This window comes from Crocodylus siamensis, chromosome 12, assembly GCF_052110815.1.
Source record: "Crocodylus siamensis isolate JL-2025a chromosome 12, ASM5211081v1, whole genome shotgun sequence".
Lineage (NCBI taxonomy): Eukaryota > Metazoa > Chordata > Crocodylia > Crocodylidae > Crocodylus > Crocodylus siamensis.
The window spans coordinates 6,992,323-7,013,952 of NC_143406.1; the positions used below are offsets into that span (position 1 = coordinate 6,992,323).

At 47.0% G+C, this 21,630-nt stretch overlaps 1 protein-coding gene across 2 annotated transcripts in view; it reads left to right on the forward strand.

The window, feature by feature from the left end:
- The window catches only part of DVL1 (dishevelled segment polarity protein 1), a 174,472-nt gene that overhangs the window by 92,433 nt on the left and 60,409 nt on the right, over nt 1-21,630 (forward strand). For both annotated transcript variants that reach the window (XM_090024159.1, XM_090024160.1), the window contains exons 3-4: nt 7,442-7,563; nt 17,048-17,160. In XM_090024159.1, coding sequence (XP_089880285.1) covers nt 7,442-7,563; nt 17,048-17,160 — 235 coding nt within the window. The remainder of the gene's footprint in view (nt 1-7,441; nt 7,564-17,047; nt 17,161-21,630) is intronic.

Consider the following 21,630-nt stretch of genomic DNA (forward strand, 5'->3'; position numbering starts at 1 on the left):
CAGCAAATTCACAGTGCATAATAATTCGATACGGGAAACAAGAAATACTGTGAACAGCTGAAGCTGAAGAAGAAAATTAAAGAGGAAGGAGCTAGCAATTCAAGCTGCTGCTTGGCCATGTTACCTGGGTAAACAATTGTATAATGCAGGAGCTAAATGAACCACAAGTGACTGGAGCCTGTTCTGTATGGAAGATAGCACCTCCAGTAATACAGGACCCCTGTTAGCAGGATAAATTTGGCATTAGGTCTTTGGGTACTGAAGGGCACATGTACACATCAAACTGGGTGCCACATTGTAGCCAGGGAAATGACCACTGAGGATGTGCCAGCACTGACTTGAACACATGGGAGCAACCCAAATGCATATCCTAAAGCCCCCAGTGGGCTTTCACTCTGCAGCCTGTGCTGCTGTAACTTCACTGCTGGTGTCTGAGCTGCAAGTGCACTAATATATTGATGCTTAGACATATTCTGAGAGCTTGGTCCTATGGCTGGGGAGGCACTATGGATAACAGTAAGCCCTACTATTGATCAGCAAGCACAGATTTTGAATAGTAAGGGCAAAGCGTACAGCACTGTCACCTACGTTAAATAAGTGTAGCCTGGCTTTTCCTCAGTAGCGCCCTAGCCAGTGCAAGGTGTGTTCTATCATTAAAAGAAATCTTCTGTCCCTGAGCTTCCTGCATTAGTCTCATAGCTGCACAGCTTCCCTCCTGATTTGTGTCCTCTGCTAACCAAATAAGGCCTGCTCACTAGCTCTTCGGATTTGCCCTTATACCCATGATACTAGGGCTTCGGGGGGGGGGACATACCCATACAGGTACTCTATGGCCTGCATCTTAACCCTTTGCAGATTATATGGTTAATCTTAATCCTTGCTTCCCTGACAGCAGTAGCCATGTTGTGCATTTTAACTAAGTGAAAGACATTGCCATTGACTGCCCTGAGTGATGCCCAGAAAACCTTAGGAGTGAATGACTAGGCCACACCTTCCAAAGCAAAGGTGATGCAAATTCATTGTGGTGACTGTAATGGAGTAATTGCACTGAGTGGAGCTGCCCCAGGGATGCATTAAGTCTTGGCGGTTCCAAGTTCAGCCATTCTTTAGCAGGTGCCTAGCAATGATGAGCAACCCTTGCCAACACAGAAAGAAATGAGAATCCTTCACAGCGCCAAGTGGGCACACGGGCTGTCTTTACACTGCATTAACTCCTTTCATTTGTGTTGAATCATCAGATGCAACTTCATGGGACTCGATAGAGTTACACCAGTGAAAAAAATCAGAAAGGAGAATTGGGCCCTTTCTGTAGCGTATACCATAGCAAGTGGGTCTCAGAAAAAGTCTTAATGCTCTGAGATCCTCATCTTGCTCTTTCTCTGAAATACATTTTAAGTGGAATAAGCATAAAGTAAAGCCACAGTTATAAATGACTCCATGTTTATTTCCCAGAGCTCACTCCTGAAAAGTAGTCCTTCCTCTGCCATAGATATGCAGCCCTGTCTGGGGTGGGATGCAGCCGGTGTTTAACAGCAAACACAAATGTTCCCCTAACAAGGCACAGCACGGCAGCAAGACAGGGAATGACTGAATGCTGCAGCCAGTCAAAACTGCTGTGGGAATTTGATGGGTGAAATGTAATGATTCAAGTTGGAATGTGGCCAGGATGGCGGGGATAAAACCCCTAGTCCTCTGGAAATGCGTGGAGATGTCCGTAATGTAGTGGTCTGTTGGTGCATTATCTTTTTCTTTCAAAATGACATACTACTGGAGCATTTCACACTACACTCTCGCTTTCTGGGAGAAAAGGATGCGATTTATCTTTAAGCGAAGCCGATCAGATACTTAACTATCTGTCTGGTGTCATTTGTTGTTGGAAGAAACGATGAATTCTTAACAAGCTTTGCCAAGCACAAAGAACAGCTTTCCCAGCACCCACCCGTGCAACTTGAACCTTCAGTTGTTCACAAAGCACAGAGCAGTAATTCACTGTGATCCCCCACCGCTTTGCTCCAGAATTCCTCCTCCGTGGTCGCAGCAAGGAGCTTTCCAAACAGCGCTGATTCAGTGAGCTTCCTGCAAAGGGACTTAGCTGATAGTTTACTGTTCTTTGTTTTATGGTAGTATTTCAAGGCTTCAACCAGTGCTAGGACCCTGTTGTGCCAGGTGCTGTACATATATATGAATCTTGTTCGGAGCAAAGTGACTGCTGCAGAAAAGTAACTCCATCATATTAAACCTGTTGCCCCTTCATTTGTGAAGCTTTCCTTCCTTACAGTAGCATAGCAGGTATTTTCTTGAAGCTGCTTTTCCCTGTTCCTATTAATATGGTCTCGAATGGTGCTTTTTATTCTAGTGCCGCTACAAGTCAAGGATGAAAGTGTCGGTGAAGGGCAGAGAATGCCCTGCTCGCTGTCACCAGGCACACGTCCAGGCAGCAGATGATTTTGTTTTAATGTTTTAATTGCTCTGAGGCCATCTTGCTAAAGTCTCTGAAGTCGAGTCATCCTGCAGGACCCCCCCCAGGCCCCAGCTTCATGGAAAAGCAAAGACAGGCTTTGCAGCCCATTTAAACTGTCACACTCCAGGCTCATTTAGAGGTACAAGACATGAGGGATTTCCTGACACTTCTAGTATCCTCAGAGAATTTCATAGCCTCCATCTATGAGGCTGGGGCATCTTACCTCTTCCTGGAAACTGACAAACAGCCATGTTTTGGCCTAACGTTTTGCAGAACCACTTCATTCCTATACACGTGTTTAGGTCATCTAGTCTAACCCCTTACTCAAAGCAGGATCATTCCCGCTAGGTCATTTCCAGCTAGGGCTTTGTCAAACCTGGCTTTAAAAACCTCCAAGGATTGTCACTGCAGCTCGTGTGTACCTGCCCAAGCTGGTTTAAAACTGGTTAGGTCAGGCACAGCTTGAAGTATAGCTGTGGTAGCAGGAATCCCAGCATGGACTTAACTGCCCAGTTTCTCCGGGCTGGGTCTGTAGCTTGCACCGAGCATTTTGCTGCTATGCTTCTAGCACTGCCAGAGCTAACTAACGCCAAGCAAATCCTCTGCACACAGCCTTTAAGAAAGGGCTTCAGAGCACTTTGCAGCTTTTATCAGGTTTCACAGATCGCAGGGAGTTAGTGTTATCTTCACTTGACAGATGGAGAGACTATATCGGAGACAGGTTAGGTCACTTGTTCAGTCCTGCGCAACAAGTCAGTGTCAGAGCCCGGAGTTCAGGTTCCCAATGCCATGCTCGAACTTCAAGATGAAGTGTCCTCTGCTAGATAAAACTCCACAACTCGAACGGATGAAGAAACCCAAGAGAAACTTCAGGATTCCCCCCTCCGCCTGTGGAATTCAGAAAGTAAGCAGCATGTTGACTAGTTCAATAAGCACCCATCTCACTTCCTTCAGGTCCGCTGTTTGATTCCTGACAAGGCTCATATCTAACCTTGTGGTCCCAACTCCAGGAGGATCGATGCTCCGACCTTTCCCTCCTCAGTACATCCTTGCAGGGTTGTCATTCAGATTTGTCAGGAGCCCAGTATGTTGCTTTTCTCACATCGGTAGAAGAACAGAGTAGGCAACTTCATCACTCATCCATCTCTGGGGCTAGAGGTGGGGAATTGTAGCCAGAGTCCAGAAGTGGGACCCTGAACTTCCTGCGCCCCGCTCCCACCTGGCCACTGACTTCCTTTGTGACCAATGAATCTCTCATTGTTAATATGCTTCAACTTGTCCGTCTGTGAAATGAGACAAATGAGTTGGTTAGTGAGAAAAGAAGGCTCTGCCATATCAGAAATAGTTGCACGATTCCTCCATAACAATAGCTATTTGCAAAGGCTGGTACTTTCAAAGGGGCCATAGCGGGTAGGGCACTATTGAATGCCAATAGGAAATGGGCACCTGCCTCCCTTTGGGAAGATCTCAGCTGCGTAGAGTTTGTCCCTAAGGCGTGGCTGTGTTGACAGCAGCTTTGAAGCTCTTGGATGTGTGCTGAGGGCGTCTTGCTGGCACAATTACCTTGTCAAGGTGCAACGCTGGACTGCCAGAGGTGGCTGTCAGTCCTACCAGCGGGACAGGTGAGATACCATACTTCTTTCTGTTTTGCTTTTCCCCTAGGAAGAGAGTGACCTTGGGTTGGCCTCTCTGTCTTTTGGCTCAATCTGCAGATAATTGGGACCAGCGTTCCTGTCAGCAGAAAGCCTTGAGAACATACTGCGTTTTCTTGCTTTGAAGCAAATGCAGCTCGACTTGTTTGAAGACCTCGTTGGGATTTGGGAGTGGGAGGAGGCGCGAGGAGTGTTCGCATCTTGTCTACATCCCATCTCTGCCTCGTTTATATGTATTTCTTGGTTTATTGTGCAAATGCTGTCCCCAATATCAGAATTCCTTAGGGGAGACCCCTTGCTCTGGAAGACGCTCGTTTTCCTGTAATGCCGATGTGCCTTCTAAATATTTTCCCATTAACTTTCCCCATGCAGAATAAATAAATACAGAAAGTTCAGCTGCCACGTTATTAGGCCACTTGCATCATCTGTCCCTTCAATATTGGCGCCGTCACTTTTTGGGTGATGCGTGGGTGATGAATAATGTCACTGGCTCTGTGCCGTTCCAGAGAGCCATTTCATCTGCAAGTTGTTCCTTGTCGTCCACCTCTGTCTTTCCCACTCCTTTCTGTGATATGTTCCCTGTCTGAGTCCGGGCTGCCTTGCAGGACTTCCATTTTCCCTCCTGCTCTCCTTATCCTGACAGCTAGTATTTACGCAAGAATTATATTAGGATTAGCCTTGATGAATTAACCAATTACAGTCAGGATCATTCACATTGTGTTAGCTCTTGTGCACACTTCTTTCTATAAAAAGAGAAGCTGAGACCTTGTTGCCTCTTAGTGTGGGGTGATAAGCTGCGTTGGTATTAGTGCATCTACTTAATTACAAGACTTCTTAAGCGTGTTGTTTAAAGGGACTCATGCAACGGGATTAGATGGCTCAGGAGATAGGTAATAAGATCTGGGCCCCTTCACTGCTAGGTCACTGGTTCAAATATAGCTTGTATTGGCAGCGGTCAGGGATTGTTAACATTTTGCACATGCCTGGTAGCCTGTGTATTGGCTGGCTATCATCCCATTTCTGGTTAATCAAGTTCTCCCTATTGCTGGGCAAAATATTCAACACTAAAGCGAGAGGAAGGGCAGTCTTTTATGATCAGAATAATGCATGGGAGCTTTGGGAGGTCTGGGTTTATTCAAGCCCTGCCATGAACTCCCTCTGTGACCTCGGGAAAGTCACCTCATCTCTCTGTGCCTCAGTCTCCCCCCTGGACAACGTTGCTGATACCGTTGCCTTCCTCCCACTTGTTCTCTAGTCTACTTGGAACTTAAGCTCTTCAGAAGGAGAACTGGGTGCCTGTAGGACAATTGATGCCTAATCTCTGTTCAGGCCACCAGGCGCCACTTTAATGTATAAATAATAATCAGTTCTTATAACTGGGAGGGTTTGCAGTTCACTTGAGGCAAAGAACAGAACAAATTGTCAAACCTGTTTGTTTCCTTCATTCTCCAGCTGAATGCCACAGTTTGCCTATCTTAGAAGCAAGGCTTGTTGCCATGTTATTTTGGGGTGGGAAACTGGTCCTCTCGTTTGCCAGTCCCCATCGGAAATGAAGTTGGATGACCCTGTGAACCAGTGTTCTGAAATCTGTGACCCCAGATTTGAGGTATTGATTTAAACAGAAGGTGTAGCCAAAGCACTTCTGGTTTTATTATATCAGTGCGTGACACAGCGGATGGCTCCTTCCACCCCAGGATTACTAATTGCGTGACAGACACTGAATTGGTCGCACAATGTTACTGTGCAAAAGGAAGTAAACACGGACTTCCTCTCACTGTTGTGGAAACTGAGGCACGGGGAGGAATTGAGTCACTTGAGCTTGCACAGGCTCGCTGGAAGAATCGGGAACAGAGCTCAGATCATGTGCGTTTCCAAACGATGCTCAGCCCTAGCGCACGCTGAAGCTAATGGACATTTTATTCACTGAGTTTAATGGAGGCAGGATAAAGTGCAATCAGGCTCTTGTGTGACCCTAGTGTCCCATTTACCCATCTCCAGGAAGTTTCTTTAGTGATTGATCACGTTGATAAGAAGTTGAAGTAATAAAGCTGTGGTGTTTGGTCCATTATCTGAAAAATTTACACTCTGTTGTAATGAGACTGGAATGCACAATAAGCCCCGAGCACACCGGGCTGTATCTGGATGCCTGTTATTAGTGGTGAGAAGATTGATTGCTATAGCTTTTCTCCAATTACCCATTTCCATGTGAGCGTTGTGTTGAGTCCTTTGCATCCTTTCTTACTACCTTGCCTGGCTGCCTGCCAGCAGCCCCTAGCTTCTGTGAATGCAGATGTCTGTGGCAGAGGGGTTTTGGAGGCAGTGGTTATAGCAACATTGTTTTATAGGAGACTTCAGGCCATTACAGGCCAGTGAGAGCACACACCCTGCAAAGGAAGAACAAATACCCAAAATCATTAAGGATACTCTGCTTAGTGAAGTTGTCCAGACATTTTGCCTGTTGGACTGTGGTTACAGATCTACTGGGAAGTGACCCTCCCTCTCTGGTAGCCATATATTGAGGGAATATTAGTTGTTGTAACCTGAATGGGCTGACATCGGGAGAGTTGGGCTGGGATTGGGATTTCAGACCTTTCCTTAATTTAGCAGGTATTTGGATTGGTGGTTTTTATCCAGGCCCTTTATGGAAGTATGGAGAGCCACAGAATGTGGATCCTGATCCAGACCAGATTCCAAAGTTGCTCAAAGTCCAGGATGATGCATCTAAGAAATCATCGTAGACTATATCTTTAGCACCTGGAGCACAAGCTCCTGCCCTGTGAATTTAGAGAGGAAATCCTCGGGCTTGGAGGATTTTGATTTTGCACATGGGGTTTGTGTTGGTTTGAGATCATCATACCACTGGTCACACTGGCGGCAGGGAGAAGGGTGAGTTCCCCAGTACATTTCATGCATGCACATTTCTCAAGGGTTCCTCAAAGCCTGCCGGGGTCCAGAGGCTTGGTTCCACCCAGGTGTTCTGTCAAGGGTCCCAGGTTTCCTTAGGAAACTCGAAGGATGTCATAAAACAAAATTTGTTCAATGCAATGTGTGCCCTACCCAGAAACTTCTGCTTCATTTGCACTAGGCAAGGGCTCTTGGGAGCTTTGTGCAAACCGTGAGTGTTATTTTCTGTCATATTTAGACCTGAAGTGATCTAGACTCAGTGAAAGGCTGGCAGAGATCCTACAAGTTTCAGTTCCAAGCCCCTCTCTCCCTCTGATTTTATTTAGACATTCCTGGATTGCACAATGAGTGGTAGGTGGCGACTTTACATCACAGCATGGGGACCCGATACAAGTGGATCTAATTCTCCCCTCTCTTTTTACAGCTGGTCCTGGCTGAAAGCTCTCACTCTGACACGGGCTCCCAGTGCACCGAGAGCCACACAGACATCCCACCTCCCATCGAGAGAACAGGCGGCATTGGAGACTCGCGCCCTCCTTCGTTCCAGTAAGACCAAGTTATTTTTAATCACAGGGTACTAAATTCTCACCTGGCTCCTTCCCCACATCGCTCTTCAGGCTCACAGCATGTCATGTTACATGCCTCTCAGCATTATGCACCACGTGTTTGTTATTTCTATTAAAATGTGGTCATTAGATTTGGGGAATAAAAATAAAGGATGGCTGAGAACATTCAGGTGAAATTAGCCTCCTATCACTTGTCATTTGAAAACCCACTTTGGGAGAGTTGAGAAGGGGGCGAAATGCTAATGCCGTTTGGAGCCATGGGTGACAGCCATTTATTATTATTATGTTATATATAATTATGCAGTGCATAGAGGCAGGAGAATATTGTTATGGAGCGGAAATTTACTCCCTCCTGACACGCACATACACATATGTGTGCGCACACTAACACCTCTGACTGTACCTCCCCTGGCTCGGGTGTGTCTGCATGAAATAGCAGCCTAATTATGTCAGCTATACGTGCGGGGTGAGAGTAATTCCATCGGTTCCTATAGAGTTACGCTGGGGTGGGGACTGAGAGCGGGATTCTGTTCCCAGTATTTTATATGCTTTTTTCAGATCTCTAGTATTGTTTCCAAACTATTCCATGAGCCCTCAAGCACTTCCCCCAAGGCTTGATAGTCTGCCCCATATACTTAAATCTGGGCCTGGACTGAAGTCTAGAACTGCTGAGTTTGGCATCTGAATTTTGCAGCTTGTCCTTTTCCTATAACAGTGACTGACTCCCCATCAGCTAGGAGTTTGGGTGGCTGGAATCCTTCCTTAGTTATCAAGAAAGAGTTAATTTCTCTCACCTATTGATCAGCATGTATTAGCTTGAGATTTTAAACAGATGGGGAAACTGAGGCAGGGAGATGCTACGTGACTTGCTGGAAGGTCACACAATTCCTGAACCCCAGCTCCAGGCTTTAAGCACCAGACTGTATTGCCTGTCTTCCAGCAAACAGGAGCTCCTGGTCCCCAAGGCTATTAGTCCTGCAGTCTTTATCAGCTCCACATTTGGTGCTGATGCAGAGATGCCTTGCTTCTCTTACTGGACTGAACAATCCTGCCCAGCATTTACTAAGACTTATTAAGCAAACAGTTCCTTGAGTGAACAGTTAGCCCATTTTTTTCTCTTGGAAGCTGGCAGAGCATTCAGTGCTGCTGGCTTTTTCTCCTGCCTGACAGATGGAGTTCCCCTGCTTATCCACTTCCATGGATGCTGATGCTGCAACATCTTCCTTCCTGCCTTCATCAGGCTTTGTGCTGCGAGAGCCGGAATGGCCGGCAGCCCTGGCACAGAGGGGTTAACATCTGTTCCATTTTCTCCTCTTCTGGCCCTGCCCCTCATATTTGGCTCTGCATTGCTGATGTTCCCAGATCGCGGGCAAGGATGGCAGCAAACGCAGTCTGAGTTCCTGCCGTGCTTGCTCATTTCCTCCATCCTGTGGCCTGGGATGCCCATGGCCTGGGAGAGCCTCTTTGTTTTGCATGTTTCTTGTGGCTAAGCGCCCTCCTGCCTTCTAGAGGGGGCGAGAAATACTGGGGAACAGTAACCCTGGCCTGATGCTGCAGTGCTTTCAAGGGTTGCACTGCCCTCTCGTGTTCAAGGTTTGCTTTCCTCTGGCAAGGAGCAGCCTGTGATTTGCAGTCACATGATCCAAGTATAACTAATTCTTTGTCTTCCTAACCTGTATGCAACTGTTAAAATTTAAGGAGGCTTTACTAAATTGTGGCTCATAATCGCACATGCTTCAGAGGCAGGATCCAGTTGGTATCCCCGCGTTTTGAAGTTGTTATTGAATAAACTCCTGCTCTGCTGTTTCACCTGCCACCTTCCCAGGTCTTTGCAGCTATGTCCTATTGAATAGCAGCTCCCCTGAATTGTCTGTGCCAGGTGTCCCCATTTCATAAAGAGGGAAGCAAAGACCCAGAGTTCAATACTTATACTAACCCAAAGTCACCCAGAGAGTCAGGGTAGCATGCAGAAGATGTAGGTTTATTAGACTTAGGCCCATCTAGACCCTTCACTGTAGAGAGAGGGAGTTGCCAGCTGGATGAATAAACAGCGGAGGGGAGAAAACTAGGACAGGAAAAAACCATGGCTTTCATGGGCCAGTGGGACACTGGCCTAATGAGGCTGTGAGGATGTGTGTGGCAGTGGGAGGAAAGAGAAACCATTGGGCACGTGGCCTGCTCCTGCACAAACCTGTGTCTGCTGCCAAGTATATTTGTCATGGTGTTGGCACTGGGCAACGGGGACAGTGCTGTAATGCTCACCATCTGTTGAGGAGAGGACCTCAGCAAAGCTGTGAATTGACTTAAGGTTGGCAGAAACCCTGTTTGAAAGACTTGGCCTATGTTTGAGTCCTTTCCCTGAAAGGCATGGTCACTGCTGAAGGAGGTTTGCCATGGAATTCAATAGGAACAGCAGCCTCCTTATGCCTGTCACTGATGGGTATCTACACTTGCAAGCCAGTTGCCTCTTAGGCTTCCCAAGTACGTAGTGTGGGTGCCTCTGCGGAGAAGAGAGAGCCCCCGGAGTAGAATTGTGTCCTCCTTGATGCCTCTTTCTCCATGTGAACATGTTTCTGTTTTTTAGTTTTTCTATTTCTTAAGCCAGAAGGGACCATTGTGACAGTGTGCGCTGATCTCCAGCACAGCCCAGGCTAGACTAGCTCTGCATTGAGCTTGTAATTTCTGCTATCCAGTCTCGCTTTAGAGACGGAGGATCCACCACATCCTAACATAAGCTGTTCTGGTGGTTAATGACCCTTGGTATTAAAAACGTGTACCTTATTTCTCATCCAAATTTATTCAGCTTCAGCTTTCTGTCATTTTCTGGTAGATTAAGAAGCCATCTCCTATCAGAAATAGTTGTTTTTAGGTAGTGATAAAGTGGTCAACCAGCTGCCTACTCAACACTGAGTTTCACCTTCCCTTCAATAAGTGAAACAGATGGAGCAGCTCTGTAAGGCATATTTTCCACACACTCCGGTCATTCTTGTAGCTTTTTTCCCTAATCTTTTCCAACTTTTCACTATTGGTTTTGAAGTGTGGCTGGAAGACCTGGACAAGTTGCTCCGGTCCCTGGAGCTGAATGCAGAGGTGATGCCCCTTCCTTGCTTTCAGTTGATATCCCCCTGCTTACACATCCAAGGTTTGTGTTCACCTTGAAGCTGAAGTGTCTTGTTAAGCTGGTGATCCATTACAGAACTATGTCCTTTTCAGTGTTATTGTATGTTGGGATATCACCTCAAACCTCATAAATGCCACTTACAGTTTTTATTTTTAGATGTACGTATTTCAAATGGATGTTTTTCAGTGTATCCAGTGATGGTCCATATCTATAGGTCCCCACATCCTTTCTCTTTTGCTGTAGCACCGTGGAGCTCCAGTTATAGCTGAGGGCCTCTCTGTACCAGTTGCTCTAGACACTCATAACCCCCCCTTTCCCCCAAAAGACATTTATGTGCTCAAATATCCAAACATAAGGCATCCAAACATTCTCATCTCCTTCTAAAACCAGGTCTCTCGCCACCTGGAGAAGGGAGACAAGGTAGACATTATACACCTAGACTTCCAGCGGGCTTTTGATCTAGTATCCCACAATATCCTTGTGGGAAAATGGGAAGATTGCGGGCTCCACTGCTCAACGGTTCAGTGGGTGGAAAACTGGCTTCAGGGTAGGACTCAGAGTTCTCATGAACTCCTGGTGTGAAGTAGCTAGTGGTGCCCCTCAGCGGTCTGTGCTTAGACCGGTGCTCATCAACATCTTTATCAATGATTTGGATGGCGGAGTGAAAAGCTCGCTGGCCAAGTTTGCGGATGACACCATGTTATGGGGCAGTGTGGCCATACCAGGAGGTGGGCTGCTGATGCAGGCGGACCTGGACAGACTCGAGAGTTGGGCAGACTGGAACCAGATGAAGTTTAACACTTCCAAATGTAAGGTGCTCCATATGGGGGCAAATAACTCTCAACATGCATACAGGCTCGGAGGTGGCAGCTTAACTTGCACCACAGCTGAAAGGGAGCTAGGGGTAATGATTGATCACCACATGAACATGAGCTGTCAGTGCGACACGGTGGCCAACAGGGCAAACAACACGCTGGCATGCATCAACCGATGCATCTCATGTAAAACTATGGAAGTTATACTCCCGCTGTACTCAGCGCTGGTGAGACCGCAGTTGGAGTACTGCGTCCAGTTCTGTGTGCCGCACTACGATAAGGATGTGGAAAAACTTGAGAAGGTTCAGAGAAGAGACACCTGTATGATCAGGGACTTGCAAGGCAAGCCATACGAGGAAAGGCTAAGGGACCTGGGCCTCTTTAGCCTAAAGAAGAGAAGGTTAAGAGGGGCCTTGATAGCGGTTTACGGCTATATCAGAGGAGTGCATCAGGAGCTCGGTGAGCAACTGTTTTCTAGGGCACCTCTGGGGAAGACCAGGATCAATGGATACCAACTCCTGGAAGGCTGCTTGAGGCTTAATACCAGGAAAAACTCCTTCACAGTCAGGGTGACCCTCCAGAGGTGGTGCAGTCACCTACCCTGCAGGTTTTCAGACTGGACAGTTACCTTGCTGGGGTCACTTGACCCCTGTTGTCTTCCTGCCTAGAGCGGGGGGTGGACCCAGTGATCTGCAAGGTCCCTTCGAGCCCCTAATGATCTATGAAAGACAGGAGACAAGGTGGATGTGCTAGGCTTGTTGGCAGAGGATGCGAGGCAACAGTGTAGTGATACCGGCCAGAGGGATAAACGGTGATCTCAACCAGCTGTCTACTCAGCATTGAGTTTTTGACCTGTCTTGACTCTTTGATTGTTTTTGGTTGAATTTGAAAGAGGGTGTTTTGCTTCTTCCTGCCTTTTGCTGCATTTGAATCAGGTTGTTGATGCTGAGCACCACAAGCACCTTAGCCCAGTCAGCATATCAGAAATAACATGCTGCTTTGGACCGTCTCACTTGGTTTCAACTGGAAGGACAGTCCTGCGGCTAGAATTGAACCCTACATCTCTGAGGATGTAGGTTCAGCTGTTTGCTCTGCCTTTCTGTGTGAGTTTAGGCAATGCACTTGGGGCTAGACTTTTCCTTAGGTGCCCAATGCCTGTTAAAGCCAAGGGGAGTTAGGAGCCTAAAGACCTTTACGGATTTGGCTCCAAGCTGTTCTGGATCTCAGTTCCCCACCTGCCAAATGGGGCTGCTAGCACCGCACTGCTTTGCGGGTGCTGTGAAGTCAGATACATTCAGGAATGAGGACTTCTGATTCTTTATAACCCTACTAACTCAGTTGTACTTTGCACCCACATGTGGGCTTTGCTCAGAGCCTGGCACAGTGAACTGGAGTCATTCAGATGAGACGGCTGTTCTAAATCAGTGTAGCTTCAGTTGCTTCAAGGAGCAGTGCTGATTTACACTGATTAAGGATCTGGCACGCTCCACCTACCCTTGCGTGCCCCACAACACGCTTGTGTTCACGTACATCTCCAGGGAGTATTTACTGGAAAACAAACCTAATTGAATTGCCCAGCAATGGGAGATAAGAGGAGCAGCATTTCACTTCCAAGGCAATGATTTTTCTTGCAGCCTTTGTGTGTGCTGGATCACTCTGTGATCCATGGTAACAGCCTGTAGTCACTAGATGGTGCTGCTGAGGTTAATTGATAAAAGCCAGCTAGGCCCTGCAAGCATAGCTCCTGATGCCCAGCTTTGTGTAGGGACAAAGAAAGGGAGTGTGTTACTCTGTTAGTAATGCCCAGGTCTCTCACATTCTTTTTTTCCTCCATCCTTTCTGTGTTAACTCACCCAAACAAATGCAGGCCTGTTTGGGCCACTACTAAAACACAGGCCTGAAGTCCCCTTTGGCTTGATCAAAATTCAAGCACGTGCTTTTTTGAATCGGGGCCTGCGTTCCATAATGGGTGCAGTAGATATTTTCACGTTATTCAGTTCATGAATGGCAAGTGCCAGGGCGTGCAGCTAGTGCAGTTCAGCAAGTGCAGCGTAGCTTATTGCCTGCAAACATGCTCAGCGCATACCTGCCTGGGACACAAAAACAGTGAGTTTATTAGTCTCAGGTGCACAGCTGTCAGGTTAGGCTACATAATAATTCGCCTCAGCAGGTCAGGAAGGGCTGCTGGTCAGGACTGAGGTCCACGGGCAGGGTTGTGGGGGGCGCAGAACAGGAGCAGTTACTCAGGACTGAAGCATCTGAGACCTGCACTGAACTATAGGGTTCAGAAGCTATATTCCCAGCCTGTCGGTGTAGTCTCTCTAAACCTCAACACAGGAAAGTCAACGGTGGGTTCTGTCATCCCCCATTTGGGTTGGAGTAAAGATGCAGTCTTAACTGGTGGTGTGGGTTTTTATGAGAAACAAACAGCAGGTTAGACGCAGGCTTTTTCTCATGAAAGCAATGCATGTTTTTTGATGCTCTTAAAAGAATTGGCCTTGGTGGCAGGGAGAATGGTAGGGTCTCTTGGATGTCTGTGTCCTGTGATGTCCAGTGGAAGTGCGTGGGTTGCTCTAGCAATTCGCGCACATGATTGTGTAACAGTGTGATGGGGCATCTCCAGCAGATCCTCAGCCTGTATGAGAAGGTGGGGGGATGCCTTCAGCAGCAGTACCCTGCCAAAATAATGTACGACTTGTCACGGCTCATCTTTAAGTTATGCCCACTCTTGTGCAGAGCTCAGTGGTTTTGGTCGCCTTGGCATTGGTTCATCACTTCCATGGGACAGACTCTCACAATCTCTAAAAGGCACCTCTATAGGTTACTACTAGTATTTACTTCCTTAAAGCTGGGAACATGACATTATCCCCAATTCACAGAGGGAAAGACTGAGGCACAGGGCAGCTAAGTAACTCCTCTAAGGTTATAGGGAATAGACCCCAGCTCTCCTAAGCCCCCACCATATGTTAACAGAGAAACCAAAAGGTACAGGGTTCCCAGTTCAGTCAGTATCCAAATATTACAGACTCTCTGAGCCTCTTTGGTGAATGCAGAAGCTGAGCTGGTGGCCATATTTAATTTGGAAAACTGCATCCCTTACGCCCAGGGCAAACTTCCAGGATCTAAAAGGAATTTTTGCCTCCTGCCTGGGGACTGAGCAGGACTCATTTATTACTGGCTGGCATATCCAGTGAGGTCAGAAGGATGTGGCGATTACCATGTGGACAGGGAGTCCCAACTCCTTGATACTGTTCCTGATTCTGTGATGGATACATCACTTAACCGCTCCTGACATCAGCTTTCCCATATATAAAATGGAGATAATGCTTTCCTCTACCATACAGAGGCAAGGAGTCTTAATTAGTGCTTGTAAGATGCTCTGAGGGCCGTAGGTGGAAGGCACAGTTGAGTGATTAAGTATATTGACTTGTTACATTTGATGGTGTTACTTGAGTTCACCGTTGTATAGCACATCAAACAGAAATGCAAAAGAAAAGAAGCAGCACAACAGGGATGTTAAATAGATGTCCATATAATGGTCTTTTAGGTCCTCTGGGATCCTGTTACATGTATGCTCTTCAGCTTTGTCAGGGTGTACAATAGTTTTCCTTTTTCAATCAACGTAATCAATAAAGTACTCCCATAATATCATTAACTCCATTTATTGTGGCCTCTCTGAAATTTATCATCCCATTATCTGTCCTTGGAACAGAGATTTCCATTTAGCTGCTGGCAGGGAGGAAGAAGGGGCAGAGTTGGAGCACTGTGATGAAGATCTTGTGATGAAGGTCCTTTAAATACCTAGTTAGTTGTGTTTTTTGCAGCGACAAGACTCCAGTGCAAACACCTTGGGGACGTGCGAGTGAAAGACAGCGTCATTCATCCACTGCCCTCCTTGTAGAGTGCCACCCCAATCGCTGCTTCTCTAGAGAAGCGCAGTGTCAGCTCGTCAGCATTATCAGCATAGCTCGGACAAATTTGTGATGCAGGTAATGCAAACCACAGCTGCATGGCACGTCCATGAACTGGGGCTGCTTTGGTGAGTAGGTGCTTGAAGAGAGCAGGAGCAGTGTCCTCTGCTCCCCCACTGTAAGGGAAATCCTCGGTGAGAGGCATGTTAGATCACATTCTGGCTGCATTTCAGGAGTGCTGTGGATCACTTTCCACAGACCAGTCCATTAAAATGAGCTTACAGCCCCCTGTGAGCCCTCTGGGAGGCTTTTCTTATTGCCTTCCCCACGAATGCTTCAATGCCATTTATGAAACATGAGACTGATAGAGAGCTATAAAACACACGGAGCCCAAAGGGAGATGTGTATAGCACAGGCTAATGCTGTTCAGGAGGGAAAAAAAAGAGCATTCTCCTCTGCTTCGGCCAACTCCATTTTGTCATGGTTCATTCTTTTTCCTCAGCGGTGGTCTCAACAGATGGGTTGCAAATAAATGGGGTTACAGACACAGTGCTATGTATTACAGCCATGGTGGCTGTCTGTCAAACTAACTGTCATTTGATTCAATTCAGATATTTAAATTGGGCGTGACGGGCATCCTGGTTTGGAAGGACTGAGCAGTAGCCCCCTGATGGCCAGGAATAGGGAGCCAGTATTGCTCATGTTGTTTGACTTGGTATTTGTCCAGATTCACCCCACAATGTCCCCCTCACCCTCCCTCTTTACCTGGATTACATCCCAGCAGCTCAGCTGAAAAGCTTGGAGTGGCAAACTTGGATCCTAAAAGAAGCTGTCCCAGAAGAGAGAGCTGGGGCTGGGTGAGGATTTGGTTGGGGTGGGCCCCAACTGGATTCTTGTCTCCTTTGTCACAGACCCCTTACTCTTGGAAGCTGCTCTCTCAACCTGGCTCTCTGCTCTTGCCATAACCCTGAGGACCAGCAGGGAGAAGGCAGGGACTGGTGGAAGATGAGGGTTAGCACTGGGACAGGGACAGGTGGCAGGAAGGGATCTTCAATAAGCTCTGCTTTATGCCATTCTGCTCCCAGGCAGCTGGTAGCCCAGCCCAGGTTGCTGTCAGCAAGGCTAGGGTCCCATTCCCTGGGTGAATGAGCAGTCAAGGTGGTGAGCTGCAGTAGAATTGGCCAAGCAGATGGCATGTGTTTCCTGCAACGAGACTCCAGTGTAAAATACCCAAGGGAGAGCTGAGCAGAAGAGTCTAACTCATGGTCACTGTCCTCTTTTCAGAGCACCTGCCCTAACTACTGCTTCTTCCCCAAATACTGCTTCTTCACTACTACCCCCAGCTTGTCACTATTAGACAAACTTACAACCAACTCTTGATTCCTATGTGCTCTCAATTGGGAGGTTTTGCAAGCTGTGTGGGGATGCCAAAATAAGTGCGAGGGCAAACGACCTTTTTTTCAGGGACCCTTTTTTTCCCAGCAGGTTGCCTTTGTATCTGCGTTATGTATTTGTTCCCAGGGGCTAGAGAGTCAGCACCTCTCCAGGGTGCTAAATGCAGTAGCGGGGTTGTCTCGAATGACTCCAGTTTGTTATCCTCCATCTTTTCTGTCACAGCCCAAATGCCGCCAGCAGCCGAGATGGACTGGACAATGAAACAGGAACAGAGTCGGTTGTTAGCCACCGACGAGACAGACATCGGCGGAGGAACAGAGAGGGGCACGAAGATGGTAAGTCCTTCTACTTTCATCCAAATATGGCATCTTTCTGTGAATGTCAGTCACCTTTGTGCACGTGTGTGCACACACTCGCACACGCTGAGGGGTATTTGTGGTGTCATTGGTTCTGAGAAAGATGGAGCAGTGCTGTGAAGTGCAGGAAAAGTAGGTTTTCCTGCTTGCTTGAACAACTTGCAGTGATGTGACTGGGGAGATCGTACTGGGGTGTACACAGAAATCACTAGGGTAATTAAAAGACCAGCCTCAGCTTTCTTGATGCTTATTGCTGCCCATATTGATGAGGAGCTACAGGGCATTTTGTTGCTGGTCAAAAATGCCCAAATAGTTATTCTTTTATTTATTTATTTTTTGCCAGTGTTACAAAAAGGGAAAGGATGATGATCTTCCTGTAATGCCCTTTTCAGCTGAATCTGATGCATTTTGCACATGTTGGAAAAAGCTGTCAGTACTAACTACTCTTGATCACAGCTTTCCATTGGAGTTTAAAAGAGATCACTGGGATACAGACAGTCACTAATATCATTTGGGCAGCTTGTGGTAGCTCTACCCTCTGAAGTATTGTGGAATAGTCCCTTGCAATTCGTTCTTACTTCCTCGGTCCCTTTCTTCTTTCTGCCACGTGGGACACGAATTTGAATTATATTCACTGCCTCACACCACTGCTTCAGGACTCAGTGCAATAGGTGTAAAGCAGTGCATACAAAGGAGTCTCTTCCCTGAGGATGCAAAGATCTGAGAGATTGCAGTGGAGAGGCTAAGGGTTATGTGTACACTTTAGACTACATTGCCTGGTAGAGGTCATCCAAGCTAGGTCATCTCAACTAGCTCAGGTCCCATAAACAATCTGGCCACCATGCCACAGAGCCAGTAGTGTGGGTTCGGTTATCCTACTTAGCTGGATAATTAAACATGTATGTATTTCATGCTGCTGTGTGTAGATTCCTGCTAGAACCAAGCTAGTGGATTTAAAACTGGCTCAGGTGTCTTTGCCCTGCCCTGCAGTCTATCGTGCAGACATATAAGTAACACCTACAAAATCCCAGCTGCCCACAGGTTTTTGCAATATAATGACCTGACAAAATGCCCATTGAGGACAGTCGGAGTTTCTGTGTTGACTTCAGTATGTTTTGGACCAACTGTGGTTTGTCCATTGGTCTGTCAATAATATGTGTCCACAAATTAAGGCTTTTAAACATGGCATGTCCAAGGTGCATGCTTAAGATACAAAACTCCATCCTTATTCCTTTCCCACGTCTGTTCTATGCTGCTAAATAAATTTGTATTTCCTTCCTTGCCAAAGCAATGTTTGAAATATCTGAGCTTAGTTTAGGATGAAGAAATGCCACCTGTCGTGAGTAAAATTGCCCAGGTTGCAGAATGCTCTGCATTGGAGTCCACAGAGGTTTAACTCATGGGCCAACCTACCAAAGTCTCTGCGACTGCCTCCCAACAGAAAACCAAAGAGGCATAAATACCGTGTCAGCTGCAGGTGTCTTTCTGTTTATCTAACCGTCCAACTTGTCAGTGGCTCAAAGAATGAATGAAAGCTCCTCAAACAGCGGGTGGAGCGGAGAGCTGTCTTCACATGGTACTGGCTGCAGATTCCTTTGGGAAACCACTGAGAAGGGGGGAATTTTCTAACAATCTTGGGTCAAAAGGTTGTTGCTTGAAGAATGTTAAAAGGTGACTTGTGTTTAAAGTTAGTTTATTGCCTCCCTCCCTCCCAGTCTCCTTAGGAGCGACTGCATTAGAGGTGCCAGTCTGAACTTGATAAGAGGGAAGCAATAAGACAGGCCTCTGGGTTTCCTTTACTCTGCTCGTCTGGCTCTGTTTCTCTTCTTGACGCTCCGCCCCGGAGAGAAACAGAAGGTGCTTTGTCAGGGGCAGCGGACTTGCTGGGATCTCTGCTCACCTCCATTTCTCTTTCTTAACATGGCAGATCTTTCATTTGAGGTCTGAATGTACCCATGTCTGACTGGCCTTTGCCTGAGACAGGGCTGCTGTCCAAACATTTCAACCAGCAGCATGTTTCTGTGTGGGGTAGTTGACGGTCACTCCTGTGGACTCTGTGTCTTGGGCATTGCTTTGGGGATCAAACCTGAAATCTCAGAGCTCCGTGATGTCACCAGCTCCCACCCCAGAGTTAGCTGATTTCTACCATTTGAACAAGAAGCCATCATGTGGCCTCTTTCCCGCTGACCCCCTTGAAATGCCAGTTCACTCTCCGTGCGTCTGTCTTCCCTGGCTCATTACAGGTTGTCTGAGTGCTCGTGAACTCTATTTGGTTTAAGCAGAGAAACTTGCTGCCACATCCTTCCCATGAAGGGCTCAACCCTGCTAAGTGCTGAGTGCCCTGACTGCTTATTGGGAAAACCTTGAGGATTACTCAGGACCTGGCAGGATTAAACCCTAAGGGCTGCTTCCCAGGGAGCTAAAAATGCCCTTCTGAGTTCACTTCTGCCTGCATGCCTGTTTTAAAGATATATTGATCTTTCCATTCATCTGCGTCTTTCACTTGCTAACCTAGTGTAGGTGGGGTATGTGTTTTAGACTGCCCTTGGCTCCTGCGGATGGATCTGTATTATTACAGCTGAGGCTAGCTTCAGCTGCAGGAGAGGGAGCTGAGAGATTGTATGTTTTCTCTGCATGGCTTGGAAGATGCTTCTCCTTCCCACTGCTCTGCATAGCCTCAGTGTTTCCTCTGTGCTGTATGTTCCCAGGCAGCGGTGGGGTAGAGGGGGTCCAGCTGCTGACCGGGGGGGATGTTCACTAGACTAGTAACCAGCTGTTTAAATCTCTGGGTCACAGAGTGGAGAGGAGCTGCAAGGACCCTGGTGGTTTGGGTCTGTGAGGCTTCAGTCCAACTGTCTGCGTTTGCCCCCATCTACGTGAGGGTTTGAAGCCAGGTTCAGATGAGACCCTCCTAAAACTCAGTGCCAGCTCAGCTGAACAGCCTGCATTTTAACCTAGTTTGCAAACTAAAATTGCTGAATTTTACAGTTTCCATCCAGATGCACAGCTCACCAAAAATGTAGCAGAGGTTTCCACATCCGTGACTTGCCTGCAGAGATGCAGTTTGGGTTCCCGTATGAAAAGTTCAAAAACTTACAGTTTTGTGGGTGAGCTAGATCACCCTAACTTTGATCCTACACAAACCAGGGTTAAAGCTAGAGCGGTTTTGCTATACTTACATCACTACAGGCTCAGGCAGGTGTAAGAGTTAGAGCATTAGGGGAGCAAGAGATCCCTCTCCCCTTTCAAAACTGTTTGTCCTTGCCCTATGCGTCCACTGTAATTGGATGCTCGTTAGAGTAGAGACTCTTTGTATGGTGCTCAGCATGCCAGTAGGGTGTTTGGTTGTAACCACCTTGGTCTAAGGACACTGGCAGACAAGGTTTGTTGGGTAGCTGTGCTATCTTATATTAGACCAACTAAATCATTGGAAAAATTGTTCTTGCAAGCTTTTGGGCTCAAGCACACTTCTTCAGGTGTAGGGAGAGTCCGCTAGTGTTTTGTGTGCTGTCCTGGGTAGAATAGAAGCCAAAATGCAAAATTCAAGTCTGTGAAAATGCAAATGCATGACAACGAGGATCAGAGGGAATGGGAGACAATATTGGCATTTAACAAAGGGAAGTTAAGTTCAGCGGAAAAATTATTCATGAACTCCTCTTCTACTGAACTTTCGTGAAGTGTTGCCATACCCACAGAGCCGAGTCTTAACGGACTTTGCATTTCCAGTATACATTTGCTGTATTCTGAACTGCCTCAGATTGTCTTGGATCCAGGGTGCTATCTGTGGGGTCTTATTGTTTTTGTTAGGCTTGGCATCAGGCTTTCAAGGCATCAGGTCGTTCTCCCCCCAGAGCAGTCCATCTGTCAACAGAAGAAGTGTTCATGAAGGAAAAGGAAAGATGCAAAAGGCTTTCTGCCAAACAGACTCTATAGTATTCTGCGTACGTCCTCCCCGGCACTCTCAGTGCAGAGCGTTGCATTTTCTCAGCTGTTGCAAAGCTCTGGCCCTCAGATTGCTTGAGCCCGTTGTGTCTGAGGTGTCGTTCTCCTCAGTATCATTAATTTACTTTCTTGTCAATCATTTGCTTTGTAACTTGAGAATTACAGTTCGCAAGGGGGAAAATCTCCTCTGGAGTTAGGTGACGTGCTAACTGCTGCTTCCAGTCACTCTTGGAGAGAGCCATAGGTCCTGACCTGGCTAATAGAAGCTGGGATGCATCTTGTCAGGCCTCCTTATCTAGTAAGCTCTTTTTCCTGTAATTTGTGTCATTTGAAACAAAGTCCCCTGGGGGCTTGTTGTGGGATTTGTCACCATTGCTTAATGTAAAGACACAGGTGGGAGATTTCTTTCTTCCTTGGGGTTGAGCCAAGTGGTGTTGGTGATCCCTTCCCTTTGTGGTGACTGTCTCATGATTAGAGAACTCAGCTTTTGAGGGGGGCAAACTGAAT